A 15,247-nucleotide genomic window follows, 5' to 3' on the forward strand; every position below is an offset into this window, starting at 1 on the left:
TCCTGCATGGCGGTTATCAGAGTGCTGTGGGATAATGAACCGACAGATCATTTCTCATCTAATGCTGCGTAAGCTCAGGTTTCTCTACATTTAGTACAAAGCTTTGAAATGCATGAATTGGCCTCTTGATGTCCTTTTCATGAGGATGTGCCAGGATTGGATCTGGAGCCCTGCCCTCATTAGTGTGCTCTTCTGAGGGAGTGTTAGCGAGGTAAAGAGGTGATGAGGCCTGACAGATCCATATGTCAGCCACAGCCACACACACCCTCGCTCTCTCTGTCACACACAGACTGTACATTCACATACAAAAACATAAAACGCTATTTAGAATATACTGCAGAATATTATATTACAGAATAAAGGGACTAATATGTGATTTATGAGTACTAACAAACAACCAATATGCTAGTAATATGCATGGTAATGTATCTAACTTAGTTAATAGTGAGAACTGGTCCCGAAACTAAAGTGTTACCAAATAGTGTGTGTGTGTGTGTGTGTGTGTGTGTGTGTGTGTGTGTGTGTACCTGGTATTCATCACGTTGTGGGGACCACATTTCTTAGTTTCTTTGTACATTATGAAAACCATTACGCCTATGGAATGTCCCCATAAAACATGTAAACCCAACATGTGTGTGTGTGTGTGTGGGTGTGCGCGTGTGTTCATCCTTGTGCAATGAGTCTTTCTTTTCAAACAGGTGGACATCTGGCCGCCTCACCACACACGCATACACAAATTGAAAGCTGAGCCACAACCTTGTTGCCTTCTCGGATAAACCCACAAATATCCTAATGCAGGCTTAGCTGAGCACATATGCTTTTAAACAATACACATACTGTAAGTAGAGCTTTTTATCTTATAACTACCTCACTGTTTCAATTATTTTATATTACAAAAGAACAATGAAGAATCAACTGATGATTTGCATGATACAAAATCTAGTTCTGACAGATGACCCTCATGGGGGCATAAATATGGGGCATGAAGCTTTCGATCGGATGCAGTGCACCTCTGTTTGATTTACTTCTGTCTGACTACACTTTCCAACAATAAAAATACATTTATGAGACAGACTTGAAAGTCCTCAATGTTTTTTTTGTTTCCTTTTACTTTATTTTTTTTTCATCAAATGTACATTCATTTCCCAGTCACATTTACACTATTTTATATTTTTACGTTAACAATGTAATCAATATTCTATTTTTTAGTATGAATCTCATCAAGTTATTGTTTTTAAGCATTTTACAGTTATTCCAAAATAATAACTCAAGGCAGTAACACTTTAAACAATATATTTTATTTGTGAACTTATGCTCAGCTGTTTTTTTTAATTGTTCACTTTTAATTATTTTTGAATTTTTCAGATCATCAGTCATCAAATCTCGGTAAATATTGGTCACAGACACAGAGATTTACTACTAAATCTACAGATTATGATTGACTTTTTTTCAGACAAATCCAATCTGAGTTATATTAAAAATGGTCCTAGCTTTTTCAAGCTTTATAATGGCAGTGGGTGGGTGTTTCTGTTCAACAGTCCAAAAGAAGTCCAATAAAGTGCATTCATCCATAATAAAAAAGTGCCTCACATGGCTCCCGGGAGGTACATAAAAGCCCCCTTTAGTGACTTGATGTGTTTTGTGAGAAAAATATCCATATTTAAACCGTAATAATCACTTTTCTTTAGCTTGCGCTAATAGTCATACATGGAAGCTGTTCCGGGGCGATGACATAGGATGTATGCATTGCACATGCACCACTGAAAAGTGACAAATGTGGAAATGTGGAAATGTGGAAATTCAGAAACCTGGAAATGGGACAGCAAAACAAAACACCGGTCACAAATTAGAAGTACAAAATGAGGAATTTAAAAAAAAAAAAAAATGTCAGAGGATTTCGATATAAGCAAAGAGGAGACTGGTTTTCCTTTGCTCCTGTAAACGTTTTTTGCAAGATCAGCAGTGCGTACGTCCTACGCCATCCACCCTGAACAGCCTACACATATAAAAAATTAGCGCAAGCTACAGAAAAGTGATTATTAAGTGATTAAATTTTAAATATGAATATTTTTCTTACAAAAACGCATCAATTTACTACAGGAGGCCTTTATTCACCCCCTGGAGCCATGTGGAGCACTTTTTATTATGGAAGGATATGCTTTATCGGACTGCTTTTGGAGTGTTACACAGAAACACCCACCCATTGCCATCATAAAGCTTGGAAGAGCTAGGACAATTTTAATATAACTCCGACTGGATTCGACTGAAAGAAGGAAGTCATATACACCTAGGATGTCTTGAGGGTGAGTAAATCATGGGCTAATTTTCATTTATGGGTGAACTAACCCTTTAAAATGGCATGAAAACATAATCTGTGGATGTTTTTAGCGAGCAGTCAGCTTGGTGAAGTTTAAAGTAAATTATGGGCTAATTTTCATTTATGGGAGAACTAACCCTTTAAGTCTTATTTTGATGTAACAAAGTGGTTATATCCAAGTGAGTTGTCCACTTTTTTATTATTCCTCCTATTAAGGCCATTATATTGTTCATTCAGACTGATTTGCAAATGCGGAACGCATTGCGGAATGCAAATAAGAGGCAGGATTTATCCCATGAACACATAGGCGGTCATAACCAGTCATATATAATCATATCGCGATGGAGGCACTGCATCCTCTCACGTGACTGTCCGCCATGCATTCTCAATCACCCCCCACCAAACTCCCCGCACGCTTTATGGGGTCTGTTAAAAATCAGTGGGCTCAGGGGAGGTGGGAGAGTCACCCAGACTCTCGCTGTAACTTTACCTGCTGGTGTTGCTGCTGGACAATGATTTATTTACACTTTTTTGTTGTTGTTTTATTTTTGTACTACAATTTTTTTTTCTCATCCAATATTTAGAGGAAGCACTGCTTCCCTTGCCTCCTTAGAGGAAACATCCCTGATAGACAGTCAGACAGACAGACAGACAGACAGACAGACAGACAGAGAGATAGATAGATAGAAAATAAATGTAGAAGATATGAGCATTTCTTACTGACCCCAAACCAGTGAACAGTAGTGTATATGTGCCACAAGTTTTGTCAGCTTTTAGGAGTGCACTCACATATGACCTCAAATCTAATAGACATTGACTAACAGCCACAATACTTCGATTTTTATCTCATGGAGTCTTTAACTCATTACGTCGTGCCACTCCATCATTGTTCACCACTCTCTAAATGGTCAAATCATTGTGTGTTGGCGTCGTCCACAGTAACAAAACATTAGTGTCTGGTGGCCTGGACAACAGATGGGTAATAGAATATTTTAGATTACGTGCTGAGTCAACTAATCTATAATCATTATTTAATAGATTAAAAAAGGGCTCCACTGTCTAAACAAACACAGCTTTGTTCGTGCATTTCCTGTGTAATGAGATTGCAAAGCTGTCGTCAGTCACATAAAGATAAAACACATCCTCTTACCTACAATCATGTGGTTGCAGACGTCACAGAAGTGGGGCTTCTTGAAGATGTGCTCTAGAAAGGTGTGTGCGTTGGGGTCTGCCGGGCGGGGGGCACGGGATGGAGAACAGATTGTGATGGGCAGATTGCCCGGGATGACGGTGGGCAGTGGAGGGGGTGGTGGCGGAGGAATGGACATCGCTGGGGAGGCTGAGACGGACACACCGATGGTGCTCAGATGACCTGTGCTGCTGCTGACATCTGAGAGCAGTTCGGTTTGAAACTTCACATCCTCGATCGGCCGCTGGAAAAAATTATCGGCGCTTTTGCTGCGAAGGCTCTTGGTCTTGAAGGACAGTGAACGCTTTAGCCTCTGCAGCTGAAATAAACATAAAACAGAGTACAAAATGCATATATTAGCATCTGATTTAGACAAATGCTCAACCCCACATGACGTAAACAGCCCCCAGAGCATTAAACTCTGTGAGTGGGTGATTTTTGATGCTTGGCAGGTGTCAAATGAGGGCATTCTCGCTGAAACAACCTCCAGATGATTATATGAGCTTTCCAGCCATCATATGTTAACCCAACTCAACAAGGCTAAAATTACAGATTATTTATGTTCATGGAACTCACTGAGCATCAAAAGGCTTAATGAAAGAGAAAAGAGGAAACGGAGAGAAAGATGGGCTGTCATGTCTCTGGGTACGTAACCTCTTTGTGCGGTGCACATTACCCATGATATCAGTCATACACTGACAGCCCTCTAAATTAGCTGACAACACCCACCAGGATCATCTCTGCCTACTAAAAATGTCCTCTAGGCCACAGCAACCTGCACTACTTCCCCAAGTATTGTGCACAGGAATGCTATTCAAATCTGAATAAAAATGAAGTGCCCAACACTAAAGGTTAGGCAAGGGTTGTCATGCAACTCAACAGGCCACATATTGAGGATTTAGGATAAGACTGGATATTATGTGTATGTATATATACATACAGTTGAAGTCAAAAGTTTACATACTCCTTGCAGAATCTGAAAATGTTAATTATTTTACCAAAATAAGAGGAATCATACAAAATGCATGTTATTTTTTATTTAGTACTGACCCGAATAAGATATTTTTCACATAAAAGACGTTTACATTTAGTCCACATACGCTTGATTCTTAATCCTGTATTGTTACCTGAATGATCCACAGCTGTTTTTTTGTTTTGTTTGTTTGTTCAGTAATAGTTGTTCATGAGTCCCTTCTTTGTCCTGAACAGTTAAACTGCATGCTGTTCTTCAGAAAAATCCTTCAGGTCCCACAAATTCTTTGTTTTTTTCAGCATTTTTGTGTATTTGAACCCTTACCAACAATGACTGTATGATTTTGAAATCCATCTTTTCACACTGAGGACAACAGAGGCACTCATATGCAACTATTACAGAAGGTTCAAACGCTCACTGATGCTTCAGAAGTAAAAAAACGATGTATTAAGAGTCTGGGGTGTAAACTTTTGAACAGAATGAAAATTGTACATTTTCCTTGATTTATTCGTTGTTTTGCATAAATGTCATATTTTTTTTATTTAGTACTGTCCTTTAGAAGCTATAGAAGACACTTGTTTCCTAGAAGACTTAAATTTACACTGATCTTCAAATTCAAAGAGGTTTCACTCTCCGGCTTTTAATGCATTATGTTTCCTTTCCTGCAGTATAATATAAATTATACTGTATACTGCACATAATAGACAACTCCAAGACAGCTATGTATTCATAAACACACTTTTGCTGGAAAACAATCACAAATAAGGCTAATTATTGTATAATTTGTTACTATTTTTTACTCATGCATACTGATCCTTTGAAATCAACTTCTGGCTTCCATTAGAAAACAATCCGTTTAAGTTTTCAAGGCATAAAAACATAAAAGATCAACACATGGTTTAGTCACATTGCAGAACTGTTACTGATCTGATCAAGCAAGTGACGGTTCTATTAGCTGGCCTAAAACTCTTACCATGGCCCTGGGCCATCCTTATGGTGGGGGCCCTATGTGTGTATGTTCATTAATGTATGTGTGTGAGTGAGGGATATATTGCTCATTTGGACAGTCCTCTCACATTTTGTATCCACCAATCGGAATAGAGATTCAGTGCAATGTGTTTAGTAAGCTGCATGCCTGTGTATGATGATGACCTATTGATCTCTGATGTCCAACAGAGAGTGATTGATCGATTAGTCCCTCCCTCACCGCTCCTGTCCAACAGTGCTCATAGTTCACTGTCAACTTACAGGCAAAGTCACTTACAAGCGCCTCTTCCACCTGAAATCCTTGTAAATAACACCTAATGAGTTATTAAAGTGCAAATGCTGTTGGTTAAAATGAGTTTTAAGTACTTACTGACATTTACAAGGAGCTTTGTGGCAGAATTAACTGTAAACAACAGGCTGTTAAAAAACATTGCAGGTAAAGTCTCACTATGCCTGGGAGTTACAATAAAATTAATCAAACACGCACACGCACACACACACGCACACGCACACACAGAGACAAGGCTGAGACTACTGCTTGAAAATGTAGATGTCTGGGTTTTCATTGTTAGATTTTGAAGCCAGGTTTCTCACATATTAGAAATAAAGTAATAAAACTGTCAATAGATGTTCCCTTTGGCACCAATTAAAATGGTTAATGAAGGAAATAAGACCTAATATATGGTCATTATAGAAAACCAACCAGATAATTCGTGGAAAATTCACATAAGATACGAAGGTTTGAATTAGAAATGCACAGAAAGTACCTCTTCCAAAAATAATGACCCATTCGGCCAGAAAATCAAGAATCCTATACATCTATTAGAAATCAATTCTGCTGCTGTCAGCACCAAATGTGTGTCCTGCTCTACCCTGAAGGACGACTCTGAGATATGGAGCTGATTAAGGTGGAAGTCAGGTATTTTTCAGCACAAGATCGCTGTCTATAGAGAAGGAGGGAGATGTTTTATTAGGTCTGCTTTGCTCGTAACACATTTTTATCTTATCAAACACAAATTAGTACAAAGCAATCAGACGCAAGCGGAGAACAGAAACACCGACGGATTAAAATTCACTTTGGGTTTTAGTCATAAAAGGTGTTCCTGGATCAATTCAAGGTGCCATGTGTTCATGAATATGTTAATTGGGAAAGATATAGCCAGATCTTGCTTTAGTAATTTAGCTTTAAGATGCTTGATAGCCTAGCAAATAAAATGCCAGATAATTATTAAATTCTTGATTATGTGCCTAAATTGTTGTAAAAGTATCTTCAAAATCTTCATTATTCCGCCAGAAATAGAAATAGAAACCTGCAGGATAGTTTCACTTCTTACAAATCGATGAAATGCAACCAGCACTGGAGATTAAGTTATGAATACATTTATATTTTTATACTATTTTACATTAAAGTCTTCCATTAACAACTAATGAGCCAAATTCTTGTTAAGCAGTCTATTAAATCTTTATTTGGCATATTCCCGAGTGAATTCTGCAATGGACGTCCAAAAGAACTGACATCAAAACTAGCCTTTGGTCATAAATCAAATATAATGTGGTTTCAGATTCTTTCCATTTCAAAAAAGAAGTTTCCCTTTTTTAAGCAATACAAAAATTTCCTAACTTATGATCTGATTAAAAACATTTCCACAGGGCTTCAGTAAATAACATCAAATTGTAAGTGATCCCACCGCTCAAAGTAACAGCTCTCAATTACACACAAATCCCTCAAGACTCCTCTGATGAGTGAAGGCAATACTTAACACCATAAAGTCATGGATAATGTACAAATTTAAATATTTCACACTCAGACACACACAGTTTGACTGATACAGCATTTATGGAGAGGAGGGAAATGACACAAAGTTTATCTAAATAATGAATTAGCTGAAAAACTACATAAATAAATAAACCACTGCTGTTTTGCAGCACTCAATCTCTACTGATTTAAAGACAATAAATAAACAAAATTCCCAACTGGCATTGAGCTCTAAAAGCACAGTGACCCGTCCAACATTTATGGGCTGAATGTAGAACTCTGGGCCACAGATGACCCAGAAAAACACATGAGCTCAAACTCAGCGCCAATGTGACAAAACACCACCCGCTACAACCACACACATGAGATCATAAACCATACACAACAAATCACACATTAGGGTTAAACTGAAGCAAAATAATAATAAAAAAAATGCAGCAGTATCAAAAATTTCCCTTTGCAAAGCTAACTTTAACAAAGATCAATATGAGCCCTGTTGCATACAAACCATTTAATATAAAATATAATATCACCACTGTACATTTCTAAAGTAGAATTATTTTAGATATGTTAACAGTGTTAATGGTACACATAAAGCAACAAATGCTTAATGATTTAAAGGAGTAGTTCACTTTCAGAACAAAAATTTACAGATAATTTACTTACCCCCTTGTCATCCAAGATATTCATATCTTTCTTTCTTCTGTCGATAAGAAATTATGTTTTTTGAGAAAAACATTTCAGGATTTCTCTTCATAATAATGGACTTCTATGGTGCCCCCGAGTTTGCACTTCCAAAATGCAGTTTAAATGCAGCTTCAAAGGGCTCTAAACGATCCCAGCCGAGGAAGAAGGGTCTTATCTAGTGAAACGATCGGTTATTTTCTAAAAACATTTACAATTTATATACTTTTTAATCTCTACACAGAGTACACATAAGAGCTACACAAGATGAGCATTTGAGGTTAAAAAGTATATAAATTGTAATTTTTTTTAGAAAATAACCGCTCGTTTTGCTAGATAAGACCCTTTTTTCCTCGGCTGTGATCGTTTAGAGCCCTTTAAAGCTGCATTTTGGAAGTTCAAACTCGGGGTCACCATAGAAGTCCATTATATGGAGAGAAATCCTGAAATGTTTTCCTCAAAAAACATATTTCCTTATGACTGATGAAAGAAAAACATGAACATCTTGGATGACAAGTGGTGAGTACATTATCTGTAAATTTTGAACTACTCCTTTAAAGATCATTTGAGTCAAATATTTCATTTCAAAGGATAGGTGAACACCTGATCAAAAACTGGACAGTATGTGAAATAGAAAAGTGTTGAAATATAAGGTGAGTTGTAAACACTCAGAAATACCATTTCAAATAAAAATAAGGTGAAAATAAGAGTAGAAAATGACAAAAATGTACATTGTACAATTTGATTTGCAATGTTAATAAATGTTGTCTAAACGACAAGAATTTGTATTATCTGAACCATTTTTTGTTTCTCTTATTATATGTTTTACATAGGCCCATTTATATTTGTACTTCTTAACATTTTGAATTAAAATAATTGAGCAAGGTGTTAGGGGGCATAATAATTCTTTGAAAATTATTAGTTATTAAAACATTTGAGTACCCTAATAAGAAATGTATGCACAAAATTTTAAACACCCATGTGTGGTTACTGTTAACACGCCCCTCAGTAGTGTTACAAGATTTGTAACAGCGTCACTCTGTGCATCTGACGATCATTTACACTCTTTACACGACGGTAAGTGATAGCTTAGAAATACTTTAATTTGCAGCAGACAAGTAGATTAATATTATATAAGAGTTTAAGACATATAGCGGCAAAAACAGACGCTAAAACATGTCACAACACTCCTCGGTCTCTGTAACAGCAAAAGTGGCAAAAGACGCGTAAACTGCGCACTGTCTAAATCTCTGTCGGTTTGCTGTGACTGATTTTTCTATGAAATGTGAGTTTCAAACCTTTGATTCCTGCTGGCTGATGGATGTGGGTGACTGGGGTTCACGGAGCTCCCGTTCGTTCTCCTTGCCCATCGTGTCCTCCTGAATCATGTTCGCTGGCGGAATCATGTTGGTAACAGTTACACAGCACCAGTCTGTCTGTCGGGTAGGTCTGGGCACCAGCCTCGCTCTACATGTTGAGTTGAGCTGGAAGTTCTAAACTGCCGGATGCGCTGCAAAAAAAATGGTCTACAGTATCGCACTCGCCTATCGACTTTCCATCAGTTTGTACATTGCATAGTGGAGACGCAGTCCGCTCCAGAGGAACTCACTTCATTAGAGTCAGTATCGTCCAGCAGACTGACTGGATTTGACTGTCAGGCTGTGGAGCAGCCAATCAGAAAGCGGTATAGGAGGAGTTTGGATCTGATAAATTCCTATCCTTTTTTAAATGGATATAGTTTTGATTTTTTTAGCAAGCAGGTTGACTTTTGTCACCTCTATTCTTGTCTTTACAATCATCCATTTATGTGAATCTGAAAATAATAGTGTTAATGGTTAGTGCTACTCTTTTGTTCTTTTTGTTTGTTTTTCTATTTCTAGATTGAATTGTATCTAGAGTGCAAATTCTTTGCACTTGGATTTGAGGAAGATCTGGTTCTCCAATTAAGGTTAAACTTCTAAGTAGTGTTGGGCAACGATTAATCGCGATTAATTGCATCCAAAATAAAAGTTTTTGTGTACATAATATATGTGTGTTTACTGTGTACATTTATTATGTATTATTATGTGTATATATATAAATACACAAATGGATATATATAGTTAAGAAAAATATGTTATGTTTATATATGTTATGAATATAAACATATACATGTAAATATTTTCAAAATACATACTGTACAGTATGTATGTGTCTTTATATATACACACAATAAATATACACAGTGCATACACATAGGCCTATATTATGTACACAAAAACTTTTATTTTTGAACAGCACTAAAGTTTGGGGGTGTCAAAAAGAAATAGGCCATTCTTTTTACATTTGTAGCCTTTACATTCAGCTGTTTTGAACATTTCTGTAAGCACAAAAATGAAGGTGCGTGCCAGTTTGTGTACTTATGCACTATTCTTTGTCATTTTGTAGTATAAATAGTGTGAGTAGTGTTCACACTGAAAATCCCAAAAGGAAAAAGTGCACTTTAAATACCCAAACGACGCACGGGCGAGTACATATAGTGCATAAGTGCATCATTTGGGATGCAACTGTTGATTACAAGTTTATTTAGAGTAGGTAAATTAAGAATTCACGTTCACCTATGAAGGTAATCATAGCAACAATAGACAACGGTAGCAACTGTGCTTTTGCATCGATAAAATAAAAATATTATGCATTAATAAAATGCCCTTAATTTTCACTTTTTTACACAAATATTTTTTCTTGGATAAAAAAAAGTTTATATACATTTACAGTAGTCAACATTTGAAGTGGATTAAAACCTTTCATAAAAGTCCAAAACAACCCCCGTTTTTGTCTTAGGACAGCTTTGATTAACTTTTGATCCACTTCAAATGATTGATTGATTGATTGATTGATTCTATACTAAAGTCTATGCGATTAATTGCGATTAATCATTTGACTGCACTTATATAAAAACATATATATAAAACATGAAATTAATTAAAGTAAAAATATAATATTACAAAATCTATGTGATGTTACTGTATGTATATAGGCCACAGAGCCTGCTCAGAGCAGCCATAACTCTGCTGTGTAAAGGCACCAGATGCAACTGTTTGGAGCATCCACAAGTTTTGTATACATGTTTTAAAACACATCACATTTTGTTTTGTCAAGGTTGTTGGTCTGATTAATTCCCATCATTATTTAATTAGCCTCACCATATGTGAGAGATTCTTATATCAATATCCTATGAGCTGTTGGATCCAATGCTCACTGAGCTCTGCCGTTTTCATTCACTCTAGAAATCTCCTCTGTCAAATCCAGTTAATCCCATCATTTATTTTCACAGATTTGGCGAAAAATAAGCAAGAATGACCAATGTAATGTGTTACAGTGACATGAGATGTAGAAAAAAAAATATCCGTCAGTTGTGATGGCAACAGATGGCATCTCATTTATATGAGAGAAAGAATAAGAGAGCAGTGGAGGAGAGCAAGGAAGGGCTGTAATTTTCACCCCCAGCTGCAGAAGAGGACTGAAGGCCACGGGTAAGGAAAGCATGGTCTTAATTATAGAGGACAGAAGGGTTTTACTCTATTAGTTAGTTCAAGATCTCACACAGTGACACAAGCATTTACCAGCATCATCTTCTCCTGGAGATTTCAACTTTAATCTGTCTTAATCTGACTGCTGTTACATTTTAAATATCTTAATAGGCCTCATATGCCAGACACATTTTCATAAACTGATTTGTAATTCTCTAATTAAGACATCATGTCTCAGACTCCCTCCCCAATACTGACCATAACGTGGTGAGTATTTTTATGTGAGTTAATTAGTTGAGAGTCCTTCATAGGTTAAGCCAATCACTGCAAGGTCAGATCAATTCTAGAATAATAAGGCCATTTTAGACGAGGACAAAAATCTAGCACTTCTTCAATCATTTCTCAATCAAACATTACTCAGGGAATCATGATGCACTTTTCAGACTAATGAATTACATCAGCTGTGAACACGCTTCAGCCTCTTTCAGCAAATTCCTCCTCGGTCTAAAATAAGCACTTCATCTGTTGGTTACAGTATGACATATGAAATCACTGCCCAAACATTTTCCCCAGTCTATAGCAACAAAGTGATCAGAGGCAATAAAATGGCTTCGAATCAGTCTAATATCCAATGCGTTTTGATCTATGCACTTCCTTTTGAACGGTTACCTTAAAATAGTGTCGATCTGTCTCTAAATATAACTATGGCTCATGTTATATATGGATTTCACAATATCTTCTTGTCATCTGTTTTACCTCTGATCCCTGCTAAGTTTAGCATCTGAATAATGGACTGAGGTAATTGCGCTCACTGCTTGTTTGTCAGATGACTCAACATAAACAGAGAGGGAGAGACAAACGACAGACAGACAAACAGAAATCCACTACGACACTGAATATTTAATGGCATCCCACATAAGGTGTGACTGCAGCATCATAAAACAGGAGATGATTAGTATCTCAATAGTCTGATGAATACAGTATCTTTATGTTCTGATATGTGACATACAAAATTATGGTCATTTACTTGGATTTTATCCCAGTTCAGTGCACAGCCTCATTGAACCGTCACTCTCCCTCTATCTACTGTTAAAACAAAAACAGAGGGAAATCTTAAACTCTCTGTGTAAGAATGTGATGAAACTGCTTTCCGGATTTTCCATCTGTTCTGTTCGAAGCTCCACATGAATCATGGAGTCACAAACATTTGTTAAAATGCCTTCAAGGGAAACACACACACACACACACACACACACACACACACACACACCTCTGCCAGTAATGACATTTTACTCTAATCGTTTTCACCAGGGCTGAGAGATGAAACAGGTCGCCATGCTCCGGCTCTAAACACTTCTGATGAAACTACATCAAAGCGGAGAGCAGAAAACAAGAACATTTTAAGGTAAACATAGTAATATTAAATGCCACACGCATATCCAGATGCCAGCAAAGCACAAAATGCTAATTCTGTGTGCAACAGTTTGATATAGTTTTATGTAGGTAAAACTCATTAGCACAAAATCTTCAAAAACACCTGCTCAGCCACAGACATATAAAACACAAGCCCACAATTCAGTGGCCTCAATTCACAATGCAATTCCAATGAACAATACAAACCTAAACACACAACTAAACAACTCCAACATCGAGTTAAAGAAGTTGAACACGCAATATAACAACCCCAACACACCAAATTCTCTAAAGCAGGTGAAGGTCTAGCCTGTGCGTAGATGAGAGCGTCAAATGAGAAAGACAGTCAGAAGACAGAGCAGATATTACAGGCTCCACCAGAGGGCGCTAGGCCTGTAAACTCACTGATCCACTACAGTGCGAGAGAAAACAAAATAGTCTATTGATTTGACGGAACATACGCTGATTTCTTTCCGCAATTGTCAAAAATGGTCAAAACAAAAATGTTTTAGAAAATTAACAAAATAATGTCTTCACACGTTGTGAGCAATGAAAGCATGAAATTAAACAGCTTAGATGTTAAACTGAACTCAATATGAACCCAAAACAAGACGCCCACACGGTGAACAGGGTCCTTTAGTATCACTGTTAGCGAGCCGGAACAGCAGGAAAACTCGGGAATGTGCTAAATGGATTTCCTGAGAAGTTCTCCAGAGCATTAGTACCAATTAAACCGCCCCCTAATGAGGGATTTAAGCCTGCATCCCAGCAGGAAAGAGAGCAAGAGAACGGGAGGAACGGGGGCTGGGAATCATCATGACTAACACTGTAAAGATTCTTCAGGTAACGTTTAAACTTTCAACCGCTATTATTCCTAATATGCTGGGATTTTTTTTATTTCTTTTTTGGGCAGGTTAATATCTATATATTTTCAGATTGCTTGCAGATATATGTGGGCTTGTTTTTTTTTGTTTTTTTTTTTATTCATAGTTTACCTCAAGTCTTTAAAGGAGAAGTTCACTTTCAGAATGAAAATTTCCTGAGAATTTACTGACCCCCATGTCATTTACTCATCCATTACTCATGCCAATTCACTCATCCAAGATGTTCATGTCTTTAGTTGAAAAGAAATTAAGGTTTTTGAGGAGAACTTTACAGGATTTTTCTTCATATAGAGGGTTTGCTTTAAGTCACGATTTGCTCAGTTGCCCGGATGCACGGCCATATTGGAGATACTCAAATGTAAACAACAGCATGGATTGCACTGTTAATGTACTACTTAATACGTTGTTCTGCTAATTTATGCTGTCTAAACACGGGAAAAAAATGTGTGGAAGCTGTTAAATCATATTGAGAAGGACTTAGTAAGCAGGAAAGGGCACAATATTAATAAATTAAGTTAATAGGTGGTAAAGACACGTACAAGCAGTATTAATTAAGATATTAGCCTAATATTTCACCTACCTGAACGGAAATGATAAGAACAAACACAAATGTTGTCAAGATTCTTGCCCTGGAAATCCTGGTTCAGTCTGGCCAGCCACAAACACCTTTTGTCCCTCAGACAGTTTTTTTTGGATTCTTCTCCTGCAAGTATCATTCAGTTTAGTGGCATTGTTTACGTTCAGTGCCGCCAATATGGTCGATTGATGACGGGTCGTGAAAACACTCTACAGTGGACTTCAATGGGGATCAACAGGTTGAAGGTCCAAACCAGAGGTTTTAATGTAGTTTCAATGCAGCTTCAAAGAACTCCACACAGTCCCAGCCAAGGAATAAAAGTCTTATCTAGCAAAACGCTCATCATTTTCTTAAAAAAAAATGTATATGTATGTACTTTTTAACCACAATTGCTTGCCTTGCATTAGCTCTGAGATGCGAATACTAATTTTCTCCTCCAACTTCAGAATTGTCCGACATTGTTTTTCTACCTTCTTTTGTAAAGGGCGTTTGACTTCCTTTGCATGTTCGCTTTGTAAACACTGGGTTGGTACTGCCATCTATGTCAAGCGTGCTTGATTACGTAATGCTTGAAGTCGAGCTAGTGCAAGATGAGCATTTGTGGTTAAAAAGTATATAAATTTGTATTTTTCTTAAAAAAATTACTGATCGTTTCACTAGATAAGACCCTTATTTCTTGTCTGGGAGCGTGTAGAGCACTTTGAAGCTGCATTGAAACTGCAATTTTGAACCTTCAACCCACTGATCCCCATTGAAGTCCCCTATATGAAGACAAATCCTGGAATGTTTTCCTCAAAAACCTTCATTTCTTTTCCACTGAAGACATGAACATCTTGGATGACATGGAGGTGAGTAAATTCTCAGGAAATGTTCATTCTGGAAGTGAACCTAAACTGATCCTGGAACGGCAGTTTGCGTATGTTTGTCTCGCAACTATTTTGTCATTTGTATCATCAAA

The 15,247-nt window shown here is 37.1% G+C and overlaps 1 protein-coding gene across 2 annotated transcripts in view; it reads right to left on the minus strand.

Moving 5' to 3' along the window:
• stac (SH3 and cysteine rich domain) overlaps positions 1-9,362 on the minus strand; it is a 34,701-nt gene extending 25,339 nt beyond the window's left edge. For both annotated transcript variants that reach the window (XM_073817744.1, XM_073817743.1), the window contains exons 1-2: positions 9,205-9,362; positions 3,468-3,825 (exon numbers count right to left, since the gene is read on the minus strand). In XM_073817744.1, coding sequence (XP_073673845.1) covers positions 3,468-3,825; positions 9,205-9,312 — 466 coding nt within the window. In that variant the 5' untranslated portion in view covers positions 9,313-9,362. The remainder of the gene's footprint in view (positions 1-3,467; positions 3,826-9,204) is intronic.
• Between the last annotated feature and the right edge of the window lie 5,885 nt (positions 9,363-15,247).

This window comes from Garra rufa, chromosome 14 (genome assembly GCF_049309525.1).
Source record: "Garra rufa chromosome 14, GarRuf1.0, whole genome shotgun sequence".
NCBI lineage: Eukaryota > Metazoa > Chordata > Actinopteri > Cypriniformes > Cyprinidae > Garra > Garra rufa.